General features: G+C 41.3%; 1 protein-coding gene across 3 annotated transcripts in view; it reads left to right on the top strand.

The window, feature by feature from the left end:
* Nucleotides 1-21,187, top strand: part of pcdh7b (protocadherin 7b) — a 207,696-nt gene extending 186,509 nt beyond the window's left edge. The window contains exons 4-5 of one of the 3 annotated variants that reach the window (XM_042328507.1): nt 16,815-16,833; nt 18,024-18,148. In XM_042328507.1, coding sequence (XP_042184441.1) covers nt 16,815-16,831 — 17 coding nt within the window. In that variant the 3' untranslated portion in view covers nt 16,832-16,833; nt 18,024-18,148. Of the gene's footprint in view, nt 1-14,144; nt 15,042-16,814; nt 16,834-18,023 lie in introns of those variants that run through there. The other 2 variants (XM_024434955.2, XM_024434956.2) reach the window with 2 other exon arrangements.
* Nucleotides 21,188-21,935: the final 748 nt, after the last annotated feature.

Consider the following 21,935-nt stretch of genomic DNA (forward strand, 5'->3'; position numbering starts at 1 on the left):
ACTCGTTGGTTATTACTGCATTGTCGGAACTAGAAGAACAAGCATACTAGAAGCACAAGCATTTCGCTACACTCGCATTAACATTTGCTAACCATGTGTATGTGACAAATAAAATTTGATTGGATTTGATCTTTGGTATCTTAGTAAACTATTGCAACAATACCAGACAGAAATCATACTGCTTTTGTTATACATTTTGTACTTTGCCGTAGCTGACAAAAAAAAGCTATTTCCTGATGTACGTCAAGGTCTTATGAATCTCCCAGAGTTCAGGTAGACTTTGATGAGGCTGTAGGTGCGAGCAATGTCTGCTTGCACTCTGCCCTCTCAGCATTATCCCCCTGACAATATGAACCTGAATAATTTGTCTTTAGCTCTATTTGAGCTTTTAGTTATATTATGGCTCAGTGGTGTTAGTGTGTATGAAAGCCTTTCCCTCAGGGTCAACTTAATTACCACTCGCCACTTCACGTTTGGCCCCGCCATCACTCATACAGCCTCGCTCACAACTATCTAGCACCATGCTATAGAGGCTACAGATGGCTAGGGGCTAAAGGCTAGTTGGCTCCCTCACAACTACCATGAGGAAGGTGGTAGGTGCTAGTAAGCTCACTCATGACAAGTGTTAGGTGCTAGTTGCCTTTATTTAGGCTTCTGGCGCAGCAGTTTTTCAAAGTGACTCTAGCAACTAGCTGCTGTAGGTGCTACATGCTACTTGGCTAGTTTGTATAGCTTTGTAGGGTAGTCTTTACTGACTAGTATCAGGTAAGCAGACTAGTAGCAGTGTTCGCCAAACTGGTACTGTATGTTTGTTACCAGAAATATCCTAAATTGCTTTTGGTGTATGTCTGTTGTGCTGTATAAATACAATGTAAGTATAAATCCATACATAAATAACAATATGACTTGCACTATGTAGGTCACACATATTTGTATAGTAAGCAGAATGCATTAATGAAATTCTGATGCAATTCCAAGGCTATTGTTAGGGGTGCCTTTGCCAACTAGTATGCCATTACTTACTAATGACAGGGTTTTTGTAACCATCTCTGAGAAGTACATGTGCTTTAAATGGAGCAGCGTTTGTACCCATCACATTTAAACTATTCTGGGACGGGATCTATGAGATTCCCAAGAAAATCTGACATCTTTTGAATCCCCATAATCTGTGTGATACAAACAATGTTAGAGATACTTATTTTTACACATACAGCCTATGTCTTTTTATACAAGCACAGTGATTTAGGGATGGTTGTTATAATTCCAGTTGGTAAAGAGAGAGGCAAAGCACAAACCGAGGCAGGTTTGGGGGGGGATTTAATTGAAATTGTATTTTGACAAATAAGCATTTAATGGTGTAAAATAAGTAATTGTGTTGGCGCGCCTGGCAGTGTGTGATAAGGAATGACAGTGGAGAGAGGCAATGAGACTTCCTTCTAAAAGACTGGAGGAAGAGAATTTAATGCAATAACAAACAGCAAACAAAAAAACACACATTTTCAGATTTAACCCCTCGCTGACGACACACAGCAAAAGCTCAAGCCCTACCATTTTCTGCACAGGTGACATCCCTCATTTCCCATTAAAATGTATATACTGTACATGTCTGTCTATCTAATGCTATACTGTGCCCAACTCTTTTCTGTCTGTGTTTGCCTAGCATTGTGTCATGATGAAACACTGAATGCACTGGGAAATGTAGGATTGCTTTGGAGTGTGAAGGCAAAAATATTTGTTTGTATGAAAATGAGCTTTTGTGTTATCAGTTCCTACCAGTGTAGTGTGTGTTCCATACCAAAACACCTCATCTCTAGGCTAGCGCTTTTTTAAACAGATGTTATGTGCCATAACAAGGAGAATGTGATCAATTGTAAACCAAATACTCTATGTAAGCAATATGATAGTGATCTGTACTCAGTTCAATCATACTTTAAAATAGCATATGCTATGTTATTGCGCTAATGTAAAGATGTGTAGTTTGTTGAAATATGCTAGGTAACATTTAAAGTAGTAGTGTTGCAGAAACATGTAGCGGGCTTCATATAGCATATAGAATTCCACAGTGGTAGTATAGGACCATCTAGTATTTTGCTGAGGTAGATATTGTGTTGTGGTTTCCCTGTGAGGCGGCTAGGCAAGCTACATAATTTTACCCAGCAGACTATATGAGTCACTGTTTTCTGCTGTCTGCATCATCCTGCTGTCGCTGCTGTAATGGATCGGGTCACACTGTCACCCTGGGCCTCTTAAGGACAGGCTTGAGAACATTCTCCCCTGCTACCTGTCACTGTGGCAAGTGTAACGGATGTGAAATGGCTAGCTTCGTTAGTGGTGCGCGCTAAATAGCGTTTCAATCGGTGACGTCACTTGCTCTGAGACCTTGAAGTAGTAGTTCCCCTTGCTCTTCAAGGGCCGCGGCTTTTGTGGAGCGATGGGTAACGATGCTTCGTGGGTGACTGTTGTTGATGTGTGCAGAGGGTCCCTGGTTCGCGCCTGGGTATGGGCGAGGGGACGGTCTAAAGTTATACTGTTACACAGGCATAGGGCTGTGGCGGTCACAAAATTTCATCAATCTGAGATTGTCAAGCAAATAACTGTTGGTCTCACGGTAATTGACCGTTAATTAACATAAACATGTTTAGCATCTCCTGGCTTCCTACAAGCCATTGTATAAACTCTAATAAATCCATGTAATATAGCCTACACCTAAACAATAAATAGGTTATTTATTTTAGGCAGGTCTAAAGAAACATGATATGAAGAAAATGTAGTCTATTTCAGAAGAACAGAATAGAACACTGAGTTGTCCTTATGTTAGGACCTGATGTGGCTATGCCAAATGGCTGTGGGCTGCACTAGTTCATTCAGCAGACAAGGTTTGCTTATAATCCCGTGGTATTATTTTATATTATTTTAAAGTATGATGAATACATTTGAACAATGCTGAATAAAATATAAATACTTTCCCCAAACGATTTGTGTGAGTGTGCACATGCGGCTATTCTGTGTTGAGCGGTTAACAAAGAAATAGGTACTCCTGTATGCTTAATTATTAATGTAACTTTAGTTGTTCTACAAACATTGGGCTATATGTTTAGATGTTTAATACATTGTAAGGCTGCTTGAAAGGCATGAGCTCTGCTTAGTTTGCTTGAAAGGCATGAGCTCTGCTTAGTTTGCTTGAAAGGCATGAGCTCTGCTTAGTTTTTTTGCGCAGGCTGTACAGACTCCAATAGTCTCTCATTCACAATTTGACGAGCTCTTGCTAATGCCTCACGGCGGTATCCCCTTTCTGGCCGTAATGTACCTCCAAAAAATACATCCCTTTTGCGGCCCGGAGTGCTGCGTTGTGCCCTTCTCCCTGAGTGTCCTGCGAATCTCACTCACATGTCACATGCGCTCGGGTCTTTCTCATAGGCTACATAAAAGTGAAGACAGACACACCCGGGACGCAACTGCGCGCTTCCTTATCCAATTCCGAGGTGCATATTGAAGATCTTGCAACTGTCCACATTTACTTTTCGTCAGCCAACAAGATGAGTATGCCTAATGAACAGCAAAAGCACTAGCCTATGTCAATCTACTATGCCCAAAGTACAAAAATCGACCTATTCTATTCTGTGTGAGAAATAAATATTCTATAACATAGTCTGGGACAGTCGTGGGAAGTGATAAATCCCAAATGAACACAACCACTATTATCAAAACACCTTTTTTATGCAATGTGGCTGATGCAACAGATCAGAATGTTTAGCTTAAAATGTTGATAAACTATTAAGGCTATTTCTTGACATTATAAGTGCAGCAATGCACATGTAGGCTATGAGTGCAAATGTTCTATTAGCAGAAAACACCATTATCAAATTATGCATGTTATGCTTATAAAGGTGTTATGCTTATAAAGGTGCATTTTTATGGTGCATTTTTATGGTGATTTTTATGGTGAAAATGATCTTCCCCAAACTTGTTGTTTATATATGGCAGTTAGGCTCTGCACCCCTTGTAAAGTGGATTAATGTGCATAATTTTAAGAAGTTATGTGGCCACTTTAGTTGTGATACAAACCTTATTAATTAAAACATATAGGTCTGTGGGCTAGGCAACTTGATTCGAAAAAGTCACAAATAAAGGCAAGTGATAGGCTAATATTGTCACCCATTCAACTGTTCTTGATTTAATCTTGTCTTTACATATACTAAATGTGTGACATTTGTTTCAATGTAGAATGGACCATTATCATGCACCTATCTGGAAACAGGGGCAGCGGAAAAAATACATGTCATCAATGCACTTAAAGAGCGAATGGAGAACGCTTTTCCCCGTGCCAGCCATAAGCAATGTGCTTAATATTAGGAAAGTTAAGGAATAAATATAGTAGGCCTCGCCTATAGAAAGCTGATGGGATCCTCGTCTTTTTATTAATGGTCATCACTCTGTTTTCTCCCGCAATTGCATAGCCTATAGAAATGTTGCGCAACATGAGCTCATTGGCTCTCATGAAGTGTTTTGATTCGATTTTTGAATGCATTTGCATTGATGTCAGATTGATTAGATGGATGCTGAATACCAGGCAGTTAGCAAGTTTGGTAAGCTGCTAATGACCAGCAGCAGCATCAGAGCTTGGAGAAGCCTAATTACTGTGACTAAACGGTAATCTGGAATTTGACTGCCTTCATGGCTCGTGATCGCCAGTGTGGAGGTTATAAGGTCCCCACAACAGCCCTAGGCAGTTATACAGTATATGCCTTTACACCATATCCACCTGTGGCGTAGGAGATTAGCTGCTAATGCTAATGATGTGCTTAGTTAGCATATGGCATTTTTGTGTGTGTAAGCGCGCAATGAATGCATGATTTTTGGCAAGTATGTATGTGGATGAGAGATGGAAGATGAATGGAGGAGCATGAGGAGGAGGAGAGTCACCGCCAAATTTATGGGGCTTCGTTTTCCAACCTGACTAGCTAACTGATTGGGAAGAGAAAAGAGGAGACAGAGAGAGAGAGAGAGAGTAGCGTAAGAAATAAAGAGAGAGTCCGATTTGGTAAGTGGCTGTGAGATCGTCACTAGAATGAAATTATGCTAGTTAATCTCTCTTCAATAAATTACCTCTGGAGTAGTCCCGCAGTACACTCATTATGCAAGATACTCTATTGCCAACGTGTTCAAAGAGAAAAGAGAAAAACAGCCATGAAGGCCTAAATGAAGCACTGCTGGAGCTGGTCTATTGCTTCTATACATTAGCCTAAGACATGATCCAATACCCAATGAAATGATATGAGCTATAAGTATTTAGTTGCAGAATAATGCCTTCATCATCCTTTCAGACTTTTCAGAAATCACAATTTATGTTCCATTTGGATATTCATCAGTATATTCTAGGAAGAGTGCCACAAAGTGCTACAACAGTTGGACATTTTATGCTAAACTAATCAAGGTCAAGGAGCTGACCACCATGTTGGAATCCAACCAGTAGCCAGTAGCTTTGTAGAATCCAGACTGAAGTGGCTGCAGTGTCAGTGTTTGAGCTAGGGATTGAAAGGTGATTTGTAGGACTGTACTCTCCTCGGTTCACGCAGTGGCACTCAAACACCTCTGTCAGCGTGCACGGTGTGTGTTAATACCAACAATTACTGCTGTTGCGAACGTAACCCACTGTGTCTCTCATCTTCAAAAGGTCAGGACTATCCAGGCCTCCCTTTCATTTCCTTCCCACAGATCTCTCTCATTTTTCATCCCTCCTTAATTGTCTGGCAAACAGCTAAGCAGAGAAAGACAAATATCCCCTTTTCCGTGTGGATGTTGTTATGTCTGTATTGCCCCGTCAGATGTTTAATAGTTCAACACCTCCCTTTGCCTCTCTCTTTTTCTCAATGTACCTCTCAATTTTCTCTCCATTTCTCTTTATTCCCTTTATCTTTCCTCCCCTCTTCCTTCCTTCCTCCCTCCTTTCTCTCTACCATGCCCATGCTTTGCACTACCTTTAATCATATAGCACTATTAGAGTTGTTTGATGGCGAGGCTCTCTCTCAGGCGTGGGGTTATGCTGCAGGAGCCTCCCCTCCTAAGATTCCGCCCAAGAGGCAGATTGCTCCCAGTAAAACTCAGCCTGAGAGGCAGTAGATCCCTGGCCAGTAATTAGTTCTCATACCCAGGCTGAGTTTCACCTAATTAGATGAAACCTATTAGTGGAGAGAATGGGAGAAGACGACAGAATGACTGTATAGTGAATGATAGCTCTCTTTCTATTACTTTCTTCTCACACTATTTCTTCCAGCTTAATCTCTGTCTGTCTGTCTGTCTCTCTCTCTCTCTCTGTCCCTCTCTTCTTTTCCCTCCCTATCCCTTCCTCTTTTCATCATAAAGGCCTGAGAATTTTTGACAGCTGGTTTGACTCCTGGCACTGTACGCTGTCACCTCTCTCTGATTGGTCTTTGGAGTAAATATATATATCCTATCAGAGGGCTTTGATGAAGTTATGAAGGGATCACATACTCATTTAAAAGCCAATCTCGGCTGCACTCAGAGGCACTGTCTCGTGATCCAGCCAAGATGTTTTAAATATTTTATTATTGAGCTTTGTCGGCAGTGAGAATACATATAGACGAATAAACAATTCTCCGTGTTTTCAGCAATAACAGTTTTATTTCGGTAAATCTAAAGCATGTGAAAGGCCTCAAGACTTTTGACTGTTAATTACATTTTAGGAGTGAGTGTTTTTAGACGCTTAACTAGGGAAATGTGACAAGGGTTTCAGATTTAATGTAGTAGAAGAAAGATGTGTCCATTGTAGGGAGAGACATACCACTAGCCTGAGATGAATAATACCATGTTCTTCAGGGCAAAGAACGAATGTGTGCATATGTACAGTACGTCTATTTCATTATCTATCTATATCTCCCCTGCCATCTAGCAAAAATTATTAGCCCACTGCGTTGAGGCAGATATCCCTCAGATCAACCCTCTCCCTCCACAACTCCCTCTGTGTAACAGTGTGTGTCCTTGAGGCAGAATAGGTGCATGGTCAGCCTACTATCTAGCCTATATCGGCTCTGTCATGACTCACCACCAACCCCCAGCTCACTCTCTCTCTCTCTCTCTCTCTCTCTCTCTCTCTTTCTCTCTCTCGTGCTCTCTCCCTCCCTCCCTTTCCTAGCCACACTGACCCCTATCTACTGTGATTGGAATGTTGATAGGGGAGGGAGGGAGGGAGGGAGGGAGGGAGGGAGGGAGGGAGGGAGGGAGGGAGGGGGGGGAGGGAGGGAGGGAGGGAGGGAGGGAGGGAGGGAGGGAGGGAGGGAGGGAGGGAGTTTGTGTACAAACAGACATGCTGTGTTGATGTAAACACATAAACACACACCATATATCCGTCAACTTCATACTCTGCAACATCTCAGTGAGTAGTCCACAGTAAGACCTCATATCTAGTAGCTATTGTGCCTCTGCAGGAAAGGCCTTTTGAATTAGCCCACAGTACTTTAGCCTGTCAGCTGATACAGGCATTGAGGAAAGCCAGCAAAGTAAAGCCTGGCTCAGTACAGCCACTGGCCCACTTTCAGCAGTCCAGCTTTAAGACACACACGTGCATGCATGTGTGCGCACACACACACACACACACACACACACACACACACACACACACACACACACACACACACACACACACACACACACACACACACACACACACACACACACACACACACACACACACACACACAGTGAGGAACAGAAATATCTTCCCACCAGCGTTGTAACAGAGGGTAGCCTTCACGGTGGCAGCATTGACTTTTGTCCATGTGTAATTAATTCAAAGAAAGGAGGAGAGACATCTTTTCCCTTCTCAGCCGCCCTCTCAGCCGCCTGTCCACCAGTCTATACCTACGAAGTGGAAGCCTCTTTTGAGTCCATTGAAAGGGACTGAGGGCTGGAGACAGTAGGCATTATGTACGGACCCAATTGGCTGAAAGCCCCTTGGGTTAGAGTGACAGTGGTTAGCTAGCTGGGCGCATGGCAGGCACAGCCACTGTTTCCGGCTCACCCTGGTCTGGTCTGTTCTCTATATCACAGTGGTAGTCTCCTGCACTGTGGAAGAAACCTTGGATCAGCCTTGGTATGGCGCCCTGGAGCTCTAAGGATGTGGCAATGCTTTGACAGTTGAGACTGACCCACTTGTTTTGTTATTATGGGAGTGGGCTTGAGGAGTGCTGGTGAAAGGACAAAGATCCAGCCCCCTCTTAGGCATTTGCATTGCATACTTAATGAATGTAGGTTAACAATGTTGTACTTCCTTCTTATAGCCATTTTTTCCTGAATTGGATGTTTTCCTGAATTCATATTTGTAAGTACACATTAATTAGCATTTTTGAGTCATACATTACCATAGTTTTGTCTCTGTGCCCAACAAAATGGCCTTCTTTCTGAGTAAGCTGTTACGAGCTGTTATCTCTATAATTCCGAGTCATAAATCTGACTCATTGACTCAGACTAACCCAGTAGGAACCTTACCCTTCCAATGACCTTTGTCTAAAAATAAAATGCTCACTAGTACAATGTGATCATTAACAAGATGTAACCCCAACCGGTAAATGTTTTCTTAAATAAAAAAATTGAACTTTAAATGAAAAATCCAATTATACTCTTTTTGTGTGTGTGTGACTGGGAGGGCCACACCAAATATAGCACGCTCACATCCTCTGGAATTGTGTTGCTAATAAGGTAAAAGACAGTGAAATAAAAAATCTGCATTGTGACTCTTTATACCTTTTGGTCACAGGGCCTTGTTTTAAGTGCTTATTTGACGGTATTTTTTCCGACGAGTAGTATGATTTATGTGGTTATTAATACAGGCATGTCAATGGACAGCCCTAGGGAAGTAGGGGCTTTCAACATGGTGGAGCAAGGAGAGAGAGGAAAAAGTGTCCTGCACAACGTAGAGAAGCTTTCTCTTTCTGGCTTTGATCTTCTGGCCTAATTCATTATCACACTGTGGAACCTCTTCATATTGAGCTGGGCTCTGGAGCCAATGGAACGTGCTGCTCTGGAATAATCAGCTTCTCTCTGCTCTTCCCAAGAGCACTTCACCATAAACTATATTAACTCTCTTTCTTCATGAAATATCCATATTTGCACATTATTATATTACAGTATACAGAATTATTATGATTATGATTATTTGAACAGGGACAATGAACAACAAAACATTAGTCTTATCAAATAAAATAACATTTTATTTGTCATATGTGCAGGTGTAGACCTTACAGCGAAATGCTTACTTATAAGCACTTAACCAACACTGCCGTTTTAAGTAAAAAATAGATAAAACAAAAGTAACAAATAATTTAACATCAGCAGTAAAATAACAATAGCGAGTCTATATATACAGGGGGTACCGGAACAGAGTCAATGTGCGGGGGCACCGGTTAGTCGGGGTAATTTAGGTAATATGTACACATAGGTAGAGTTAAAATGACTATGCATAGATAATAAACAGAGAGTAGCAGCAGCGTAAAAGAGGGGTCTGGGTAGGTCTTTGATTAGCTGTTCAGGAGTCTTATGGTTTGGGGGTAGAAGCTGTTAAGAAGCCTTTTGGAACTAGACTTGGTGCTCTGGTACCTCTTGTCATGTGTTAGCAGAGAGAACAGTCTATGCCTAGGGTGGATGGAGTCTTTAAAAATGTGTAGGGCCTTCCTCTGATACCGCCTGGTATAGAGATGGCAGGAAGCTTGGCCCTAGTGATGTACTGGGCCGTACGTACTACTTTCTGTAGTGCCTTGCGGTCGGAGGCCGAGCTGTTGCCATACCAGGCAGTGATGCAACCAGTCAGGATGCTATTGATGGTGCAGCTGTATAAGTTATCCTTTTGAGGATCTGAGGACCCATGCCAAATCTTTTCAGTCTGCTGAGGGGAAATAGGCTTTGTCATGCCCTCTTCACGACTGTTTTAGTGTGTTTGGAACATATAGTTTGTTGGTAATGTAGACACCAAGGAAGTAGAAGTCTCAACCTGCTCCACTACAGCCCCATCGATGGGAATGGGGGCGAGCTCGGTCCTCCTTTTCCTGTAGTCCACAATAATCTCCTTTGTCTTGATCATGTTGAGAGAGAGGTTGTTGTCCTGGTACCAAACGGCCAGTCTCTGACCTCCTCCCTATACGTTGTCTCATCGTTGTCTGTGATCAGGCCTACCACTGTTGTGTCATCAGCAAACTTGATGATGGTGTTGGAGTCATGCCTGGCCATGCAGTCGTGACTGAACAGGGAGTAGAGGAGGGGACTGAGAACGCACTCCTGAGGGGTCCCTGTATTGAAGATCAGCGTGGCGGATGTGTTGTTACCTACCCTTACCACCTGGGGGTGGCCCGTCATCAGTTCCAGGATCCAGTTGCAGAGGGATGTGTTTAGTCCCAGGATCCTTAGCTTAGTGATGAGCTTTGAGGGTACTATGGTGTTGAATGCTGAGCTGTCGTCAATGAATAGCATTCTCACATAGGTGTTCCTTTTGTCAAGGTGGGAAAGGGCAGTGTTGAGTGCAATAGAGATTGCATCATCTGTGGATCTGTTGGGGCGGTATGCAATTTGGAGTGAGTCTAGAGTTTCTGGGATAATGGTGTTGATGTGAGCAATGACCAGCGTTTCAAAGCTCTTCATGGCTACAGACATGAGTGTCATGGGTCTGTAGTAATTTAGGCAGGTTACCTTAATATTCTTGGGCAAAGGGACTATGGTGGTCTGCTTGAACATTTTTGGTTTTACAGACTCAGGGACAGGTTGAAAATGTCTGTGAAGACACATGCCAGTTGGTCAGCGCATGCTCGGTGTACACGTCCTGGTAATCAGTCTGGCCCTGCGGCTCTGTGAATGTTCACCTGTTTAAAGGTCTTACTCACGTCGGTTATGGAGAGCGTAATCACATAATCGTCCGGAACAGCTAATGCTCTCATGCATGTTTCATTGTTACTTGCCTTGACGCAAGCATTGAAGTAATTTAGCTCGTCTGGTAGGCTCGTGCCACTGGGCAGCTTGCGGTTGTGCTTCCCTTTGTAGTCTTAATAGTTTGCAAGCCCTGCCACATCCGACGAGCATGGTAAGACGGTCTTTAACTGTTTTAGCCGAAGTAAGAAAACAGGATGAGAAATTATTTCTGGAGAATTATGACAGGACATTGCAGAGATATAGATCGTTTGAGAGCTCTTGGTGAACAGATAAAAACCTTGAAAGGAGAAATTCAACAATTACAGGCAAGGGTTGTAAAAAAAGACTCTAACATGTGAACCCTTTGTTCCCTCAATCTACCCTCAGGCTGAGTTGTGCAAGGATGATCGTGTTTCAAGCATCTGGTCAGCACTGCCTGGCTTTTAGTCAATATATTCTGACAACAATGTCTTAGGCCAACCAGAACACAGGTTGTAAAAGGTAATAAATACAAACCTCCAGTGACAGTAATCACACATAAATCAGGAGCTCCAAAACAGTTGGATGAATGAAATATCCACGAGAAGTGGGTATGAAAACATAGGACCATTTGAAGCGTCATAAGAAACTCTAAAATCTACATCCTTATGATGGGTTACGGTTATTAGCCTTTGTTTTGAACAACTGTGAACATAGTGTACTTGAAGAAGAGGTTTATAGAGCTGTGGGTGGTAAAGAGCAAGATGTGGCCGATGATGGAGAGCCATACATGTTTTTCTTAAGGGTCTGACCAATGCAAGCACCGAAAGTGTTCAAAAACCGAAAGAACCGTTTGTTGAATTTGGAGAAAGGTTTAGAGCAGAAGTGGTTAAACACAGTGGGTTACCCAACATGTAAGATGAAGATGCACTCAATTCCTCCAAAAATGGGGCAATCACACATCAGCTGATGCAATCCATACATGATGATTTGCAAAAAAACTTTTGTTTCCACAACTACGGACTGGGAGAGACAAAACTATGGCGACATCATCAACAGGTTGTCATGACTGGACAGAGACATCATTCAACATAATAAGTTTTGCAGGTTCCGAGTGAAAGCAACAACATTATTTGTTCAGCAGACGAGAAACCTAGTGAATGTCATTATTGCAGGATTCCTGGTCACTGGCAATGAGAATGTCGGAAAAGAAAACGTGTTCTTATGAGGAATTGCCAGGAGAAGCAGGGTCCGTCTAAGGGAAAATGGAATCAAGCCAAAAGCCCCAAAAACACAATGCTGATGCAGAAATGTAAGAAGCTCTCTCTGGCTCAGCATCAGAGTTTGCTGGATACTGTGGAGGGAAACTTAATAGACCCCCTCTTACGTCCCATCTCAGCTGGTAAACATCTGAAATCGGATGGAATATACAGTGGGGCAAAAAAGTATTTAGTCAGCCACCAGTGTGTGAAAACTTTGTGAAGACTTACAGAAAACGTTTGACCTTTGTCGTTGCCAACAAAGAGTATATAACAAAGTATTGAGATAAACTTTTGTTATTGACCAAATATTTATTTTCCACCATAATTTGCAAATAAATTCATTAAAAATCCTACAATGTGATTTTCTGGATTTTTTTTCTCATTTTGTCTGTCATAGTTGAAGTGTACCTATGATGAAAATTACAGGCCTCTCTCATCTTTTTAAGTGGGAGAACTTGCACAATTGGTGGCTGACTAAATACTTTTTTGCCCCACTGTATGTGAACATGACGGTTAACAACTTTGCAGTAGATTTTTGTTGTAGATACGGGTGCTGAAGTCACTGTATTGGCCATATCTTATGCAAAACACACATGTCCTCAGTACACGGGCAAGAAGATGAGAGCAACAGGAGTGGGGGGGGGGTGCAGATATGAGACAGACCAAACCCTTATCAATTTCTATTGGTCCAATGAAGATTGATGCAGGGGTGTGGATAGGCTCATTTGAACAACCTATTTTAGGCCTTGATGTTATTATGCAACTTGGCACTACATTGAACATTTCTGAAGGAAAGGTGACGTGGCAAATTAGACAACTGCAGGGATCTAGAGTTCAGAATCATGCTATTTGGACTATGAAGAAAAATGAGTGTGGAACTTTGGATATGGAACCAGTGTGCTTGACAGGTGTTGCACCACCTTGCACAAAACAATATCCCATTAGCAAAAGTAGTGATTAAAGATCTATGGGATATGAGTGTAGTTGAAAAGACACATTCTGCCGACATGCTGTTCATACTCTTTTGACAATGAATTGAGTTGCACAGGTCACAGCTGCTCGTTGAAACAAATGGTCGACGGGGTTGGAGGCTCCTAACATCATACAACGTGACACACCATGTAATCCAGCTACTCTGGTGCTTTCTCCAGATACCACATTACTTGAACACGACTGTTGTGAGTTGGTTTTGGATCAGCTCTCTGATGGGTTTATTAAGAGTCATCCATTGGAAAACGCTGACTTTATCTTATACACAGACGGTTCAAGAATTGTGGAGGGGTGTGTGAGGAAGGCAGGCTGGGCAGTTACTACAATGGACAATGTGATAGTGACAGGGACGTTACTGGCGCGAACATCAGCACAGGTGTCGGAATTGGTGGCTTTGACTGAAGCATGCAAGCAGACTGACGGAAAACGCTAATATCTACACAGACTAAAGGTATGTTTTTGGTGTTACCCATGATTTTGGAAAAATATGGAAAAGCAGAGGATTCATAACATCACTGGGATGGCTCTACTGAATGCTTTGCAGTTACCTGGACAAGTTCCAATTTTGAAAATGAAAGCACATGGAGAAATCATGAACAGAGAAGTAAAATAGGCCTAGGGAATAACTCCCAAGGGGGGGGCATGACGTAATACCAGGACATATGTAATAGAGACATTAGGGCCAATATGGGCAGGTGCTTATCAAGTTTTGCTCATAGCGAGGTCAGCAGTAAAAGTCCAGGGAAAATCACGATGGATACATGTCACTTATTGCAAGGTTTTCCATGTTGATGACAAAGTGGAGGCTGGAGAATTAAGAACGTATTAATAAATAAAGAACTTACTTATCAATTGGGGGCCAGTCTCGGGTGAAGAAGCATAGTAAGATGATCAGAACCTGATAAGCTCCTATGTTGTACACCGCAGTCGTCATATTAGGGAAATCAATTTCTCTTAAAACCAGGACATGTTACTTTCACTTTTTTGTTTCCTTCGTTACAGGTTATGAGAATCTACCGTCTGAAGCTGAAGCAATATTCCTTGATCCAAGGACTGTACCTGAAACGATACAAGATCACTGGTGAAGTGTTCATTAGATAAGTCCTTATCAACCAGTGGAACGGAAGAAGAATTCCTCACTACCGGCAGACTGTCAGAAAATAATCTCTAATAGTTATCTATATGGGACTGATACCAGTGTGAAAGAGCTGGTCACTTTTAAATGACTTGGTGAATGATTACCTTGCCAATAGGACAATTGAATATTATTGTCTTGTGGACAATTATTTTTTTGTGTGAATTTCCTCTTAATTACAGGATGTGGTAGGAATCGTAAGGGACATCATCATTACACCTGTTAATAACTTATTTTCTATAACTTTGTTTGAAATCTATTTCTTATTGTAACAGCAAGTAAAATACGCCCTTTGTGTTTTGTAGAAATGCAAGGTGTTTAATGTACATGATTTTATGCTTACTGCTAATGTTTTTTATACGGTCTATTTTTTCATGTTTTTTTTTTTTCTTCAAATTTTTTTTTTTGAATATTTATTTTTTAAATGGTCTAGAGGGAAGTGTAAGAATATTCCCAAGATAAATAGACAAAGCAGAGGATGAGAGATCAATAGAGTACTAAAAGTCAAGAGGACTAAAAGTCAAAAGAGTACTAACGATCAATGGAAATAGTGTTTTGTCTGCAATAGGAGATCAATGATCAATGGGTCAGAGACATGGGAGGAATTTCAGTCCGGGTCTCATAGCTACAGGGCAAGTTCTCATTGGTCCAAATTGTTTACACATTGAACCTGAAATAGCATACTTGTTATTTGGCCATTGGCCCAGTTTTATTGCAAGGAATTCTAAATGGTCAACCACAGGCTAGGGCTGGGTTATAAACTACATCCTGTCCCTTTGTTCTGTGGAGAGACTCACGGAAGAGAATCACTGAGGACAGGGGAGAATGAACATCTACCATCTACCTCCCCGCATGATTTGTTCTCTTTGAATAAACCTATTTTCCTCCCCCTGATTTGCTTTGGGGTCTGTGTTATTGAATAGTAACATCAACTGCTAACACCATGATGACATAATCCTGTGGGTGAAATTTCACCCTCAAAACAACAGTTAACATTGATAACTTTTTAGAAATCCAATGTATTTTCCACATCGATTCCACATCACTATACGTTGACAAATTACATTGAAAGAATGTTGATTCAACCAGTTTGTGCCCAGTGGATGGTTCTGATCAAAAACGTTCAATTCATGCTTGTACAGAGATTGCAATGGATCGTTTTTTTTATTTCTCCTGCTTGTGACCAACTTGTAATACAATAGGAGAAATATGTGAGAAAGTAACATAGCGTGCATATAAACCTTAGTTTAGCTTAGAATCATCACATCTTGTATTTTTATACTAGTTTCTGTATGTCAGTCAAAAACAAAAATTGTGTTGGAAAGGTTTGTGACCATTATAGCATCAGCATTAGCAGCTCAGCTGTTAAAATGAGTGGTTTAGCTAGATATTTTACCCGTGAGAAACATCACTATAGGTGGCATGGTATGATATATACTGTTGTAGTTCTCAGTAGAAAGCTGCCTAGCCCTGTGTATCTCTCACTGAGGGCAGTGGAGGTGATAGCTGTAGGCTGGACAGTATACCCACGAGACCTTAGAGAAGTGAGAGGGCCTCCTCTTCCCTCCTCTCCTTTCTCTCCGAGGTGCTGGGAGTGTGTTTGGGGCGAGAGGGTGAGTAGGGCGATCAGACGAGCTCCGACACTCAGGAGCGAGAGGGCCGGGGTGTGGGTAGCAGCTCAGGACTAAAACTTTGATGGCTCAATTGTAGGCCAAACTGGGTGGAAGAGCCAATCAGGGCAATTCTTCCAAGCAAAGAGGCATGTCTTTGCTCAGACAGATATGTGATCTCTGGTTTTATCTACCTGAATGCCCAAACATCAAGCGTCACTCTGGGGAGAAAGGAGATATATTACTTTATTCTTTCTTTCTTTCTTTCTTATTTTTTGCCATTTTCCATCCATTCTACAGCTGTAGTTACCATTTCGTCATTAATGTCGGGCATGTTAGCAATCAACAGTGGTTGCCATGACTGCATTCTCTTTGTTCAGTATATTTTTTGCTGAAATTAATATTTTTTCTATGGTTCACAAATAACATGGACAATACACCAAATGTCTTGTCTAGGTCTGCATGTACTGTAGCTACTACCTTAGCACTGACTTCATATGGATTTGTTACGATCCATGGCAACAAGCGATTTTTTGTATTGACATGCATTTCAGTGGTGAAAAGGGCAAGGGACTCACAAAAACAGAGGAATGGCAGACATGATGTATTTGATACAAGATGCAGATTTTATAAGATTCCTTCTAACCAGACAAGCAATTCATTATGGGGATCCAACATTCCAATCAACAGAACTATATTGCTCTCATTCTTTCTCCCTCTCTTCTCTCTATCATTTTGTTTATATGTCTATCTCGATTCACACTATACATGTTTCTGCACATATCTTTGATTAGATTCATTGATGCCTTGTTTTATATTGAATTGTAGTCTCATTCAATGCAGTGGGGAATTTCTCATACAGTATATTTTGAAAGTGCCTACAATGCCAAGCACAACCAGTGATTATATTCTATTCTTCCTTTACAGGAGAAAAAGAGCATTAAAAGTAAGCCATGGTTACAATAACATTTTAAGGGCGGGGCAGCATGCTTTCTAGATCTGCACTTCACCCCCTCTTGCTTGTTTTTTTTTCATACTTCACATCTTTCTGGTCATTGGCAGACCACATCTAACATGGCATCTGTTTACTGTAACCCTGGCACTGGCAGCTTTTAACATCTCGCTTTTAACTTAGAACTGAGCTTGTGAGGTAGATTGTTCTGTCGCATAAGATATTGTCGTTTCTGTCGTTTCTGTCACTCGCCTGTTCATTTATTGATCTGTTTTTATGCAAAAAAAAATCAGTAAGTAATAACACTAAAAATTAATAGTACCGGTAGCAGTTGTGGCATAATAGGTGATAAGTGCTCTATTGGTGATATTCATTGTACACTAGTTGCAGTGATGATTTTAGTGCTGTATTCAATGTATACAATGTATCTTCCAGAACAAATAACATGTACTGTAGTTCATCTTATTTTCCTTCATCTGTCTGGTAAATGATTAAGGCCCGTAGTATTAGATGTGATTGACTAGCAGGTTACCTAGATCAGACTGTGACTATCTCTAAATAAGAAATGGACTTATATAGAGCTGGTTATCACACTCTCTTTAACATACTCTCACATGTCTACATACAGTACAGCGGCATATGCCCACATACAGAGTAGACAGCATTACACATCATTAGACAATGGTTTAGGAGCAACACAATTTGCACCCGCCCCACATTTTGAAGCATGACATTATTTCAGCTATGACTCACTGTTTTCAGTTTGAGATGTTGTCGTCGTTCGGTGAAATGTTCTTTTTTAACTTAGATTTTGTTTGTTTTGTTCATGTGGTGTGTGTTCTGCATGAAAGCAAAAGCAATTGTATCAATTAAATCTAAATACATTTGCCAATGATACAATTGAAAGCATAATGCTTACATTAGTCACCAGTAACCATGGCAACCAAACCTAATTAGATGTATTTTTCTTGTCATCCAATTTTCAACGTCGAGATGTACAGACTAACGCATCTAATGGCAGAAACATAAACTTCCTGTTAACAAATGTAATGTGTCCCATACCATAACCTAACAAACACTTTTAAGATTTAGCATTTCTATTAATAATATGTCCCACATATGTCCCACTTCGGCGAAACGGAACACTTTCACTAACGACCCTTCTCTCTTCTCCTTCCCTTCAGACACCCGGCCCTTGCCCGACGTAGCCATGACAGGCAAGTGCACCCGGGAATGCGATGAATACGGCCACTCTGACTCCTGCTGGATGCCTGTGCGCACGTCGCCTGAGCGCCGGCCCAAGACAACCACAACCCAACAACCAAAGCTTTCCACCTTCATGACTGGCGGTGGCAGCGGCAGCAGCCCTCCCGAGCAGCAGCAGCAGCATCCTGGCAGCCAGGAAGCCCTGGCCGCCATGTCCAATGGAGACCCCTCCTCCCACGTGATGCTGGGCAATGACCGCAACCGCAACCTGCTCAACAAGAAGACAGCCTCCTCCTCCTCCTCCTACGAGGGCTTTGGCTCGCCCAGTTTTAGCCCACCGGGGGTTGAAGAGAGGGTGGTGGGTCACCCCATTGAGGAGATCCCTCTGGCCCCCACCGGGGAGTACAAGCCCTCACCCTGCGGCACGCTCACTCGCCGGGAGGTCTACCTGTGAGGGGGGCGGGGGAAGTAGCGCCATGGTACATAAACATCAACAATATAGTAGCTTACCACAACGACAACAACTAAAGACACTTTTTACTGTACCAAATGTACCTTGGCTGAGCAGGAAAGGTCCAAGGATAACCCTTCTCCAAGACAACAACAACAACAACATGAAACAATGCTAAAAGCTACGTGGATACAAGCATAATCCCTTTTAGATTTCAGATTCTGACCATATCCTGCAAGAGGAAGAAGAGGGTGGGGCTATTGGTGGGACTCAAAGCGAGACATTGGGTAACTGCTGCTGGCCGGCCATTGGGAACATTACTGCTGCCTGACCAACTAATTTCCATAAAACGTGCATGCATTATCTCTCCCTGACCCCACCTCTTAAAGACTGTACTGTACAAAAGAGGATCGTTCTTTATTTTCCGCTCTTTTTCTATAACTGTACTTGTGACCTAGTTTGAGTGTGACAATGAGATGTGTGACAAAGGACCGATGTCATGCCTTTTGGGGACTTACTGACACTCCCACCCTCATGCAAGCGTCATTTAGCCTACATACAGTAATGTGTCATATATCACATCACGTGTCATGACACCTTTGTGCTACTCACTCTGGATTCTGGATTCTGCATTTCAACCGTTTATGATTCAATGTTGCTTTCTCATTCAAAAAGAGGCCCAAACACAACCAAACAACAATAGACTGCGAAGGCTACTAGCATGGCATCATCATTAACATTTGGGAAAGACTAAGCTTTAACTTTCTGTCCTGTGGATGAGACTGTGTGTATCGCCTCATTCATAGGAGAATATAATGAACAAAATGGACTAAATGGAGCCAATGTGGTTGGCAAAGTCCAAGCCACAGTAGTCCCTGACCCACAGGATGAATGAGGAAATTATGTCGAAGTATGCTTATTTACCAGTGTGCATATAATACTCTCTTTGCCTCTTTCATAGACACCTATAGAAGTGAACATTGGACATATACATCGATTCAGACCAATACTCTAAAGCTCACTTTCCCCTTATCTCTCTCTCTCTTTCTCTATCTTTGGATGGCCTGAAAGTTGAAGACAAAAAATACATTGGAGATGCAAGTTTCTATCTAGAACCATGACCAATCTGAACTGGTTGGCGGTCTTTGCTTGAGTTGCGTAATATGTTTGTACGTACTTGTGCATATATTGATTCCTATTCAGATGAAAGTTTCCCACACAGACAAGCAGACACAAATTCACACAAATCAACACACAGCTAACATGTCATGGTAGATTTGAGTTGAGTTAGTTGAGAAAAATGCTGGGGATGTAAAAGCATGCATGATAGGGTAGGTTGAGCTGGTCGAGGAAAGCTATGTTTTGACGTTTTTCCGTTAACCTTATTTTGTGTTAAGGTGTGTGCTAGAATGAGCAATAAATACCATATTGTACACAACACTGACATGACCACACTCTCCTATCACATAATGGTAAGATTAGTACTCTAACAAGGTCCATGTTCAACTACCCATAAATGGAGATGTCACCAGTGGTGGAAGTACATTTCCATATGGCACATCTCAATGAATTACAATCGAAAATACCTATTGATGTACAGTTACAAAGAGGCGTGGGGAAAAAGACACCAGTTTAGCATCTTACAAGTTAGTATGTGAGAGAAACCAAAGCATAGGAAACAACAAACTGGCATGAAGGTACATGGGAGAAACTACAGTACTACTACAAGTTGCTTTAAATACATGCATATGTGTAAGTGTATAGTGAGAGCATAGGTTGAATTGAGCACGGGTGCGACGTGTAGGCAAACGTGTAGGCATGTAGGCAAACTATTTTGGACAACCACATATACACAGAAACACACACAATATGAAGACATTGTGCCTCCTTACCCATCGCTAGTGGACTTTTTCACTGGTGAGTAGGCACAAGGTCTTGCCACCATAACCGAGCAAAAGAATATCAGATAAATATCAGATGCAATGGGAAACCCTTTTGTATGTTAGCTAACCCTTTGGTTCAAAACAGACTGCTTTTTGGCAGTCCACCAATCTGTAAGTACTACTTGTCGTTCGAAGAAGTGTTCCTATGCTTATAAACTGTATACATACGTACTTTTTATTGCATGTTTAAAGGGAATTTACTTACTCAGAAGGAGAAAAAAAATTGAAGGAAAATACAAAAAAAAGCTTACCCTGTGAACATGGATGTCCATCTTGTTGCTTGCTTTTGTTATACCTAAACTGACATTAGCCATGTAGTATGACTTAGTATATCAGTTTGAGGAGGAAGAAATGTATGTTTATTTAGCATATTTCTTTAACTTTCCATCATATTTCTTTGATTATTTCTTTCATTCCTGTCAGACAAATTTCCAGAACGTTCCCCATTCCACTGAACAAACCTTACAGTTATAACATACCTTCAGTTCAAGGTTGCTCACCTGTAATGTCTGACTTACATAGTACAGTAAGACGATTTGCAACTTTGTACTGGCATTGCATTTCCATCCCCCCTTTTCTCTCTCTTTTTTTTCTATTTGATATACAATAACAGTCAGAACCGTGGAAATAATCATCTTTATGTGTTCTTTTTTTGGCATATTTTCTGTTGACAATTTGTATATTTAGAGTGCTTCTGTAAAAAAGAAAAATGTAAAAAAAAAAACTAAACTATAGAGTGAATTCAAAATATGCAATTGTGCCTTTTTATACCAATTGGTATGATTCAATGTTGGTTTGGAATGGTACAAAACCAGTTATGCTGACATGCTTTCTAAAAGTAGTGGGGATGGTATTTATGTCAAATTTTAAATAACTCCTGAAGATTCTTATACGATAGAGGAAAAATACAATGACTTTCTGGCTTCTCCGGTTGTGACCAGTCAAATGTCGGTAAAAGCCTGATACAGTAGATACAGTGTGGTACATTGATACAGAGTGGTCTTGATGTGGTCTTTATGTGGAATGTTCAAGGTATGAATCTCCATTCCTAGCATAGTGTGGTTTCATGAACCAAATTACAACTTTTTGTACTGCTTAATATTAGTAATAATGACAATATATTCTAACAATTATTATCCTATGGTGTTCTGCTAATGTACATGTTCAGTGCAACAACCTTATGTGCATGAAACACTCTTCCTGATTAAACACATTGAGGCTGGTAGAAGAAAAACTTGGAGACATTTGACTGTTCAGGATGCGAGGAAGCCTGGAATTGCTAATATGGAGGTTGAAAAAAGTTGCAAGGTAGAGATGCTGACAGAATACACACCTCAGGATGTACAGCAACCCCTAATACACACTCACAAACACACATTTACAACACATACATTACAAAAAAATTAAACAAAGTATTGGAAACAACAGAGAAGTAGTGTAGTAGGTTCTCGTTGTGTTATAACATAAAGGAAATTGCATGTCTTTTTGAGAAAGAC

This window comes from Oncorhynchus tshawytscha, linkage group LG10, assembly GCF_018296145.1.
Source record: "Oncorhynchus tshawytscha isolate Ot180627B linkage group LG10, Otsh_v2.0, whole genome shotgun sequence".
NCBI lineage: Eukaryota > Metazoa > Chordata > Actinopteri > Salmoniformes > Salmonidae > Oncorhynchus > Oncorhynchus tshawytscha.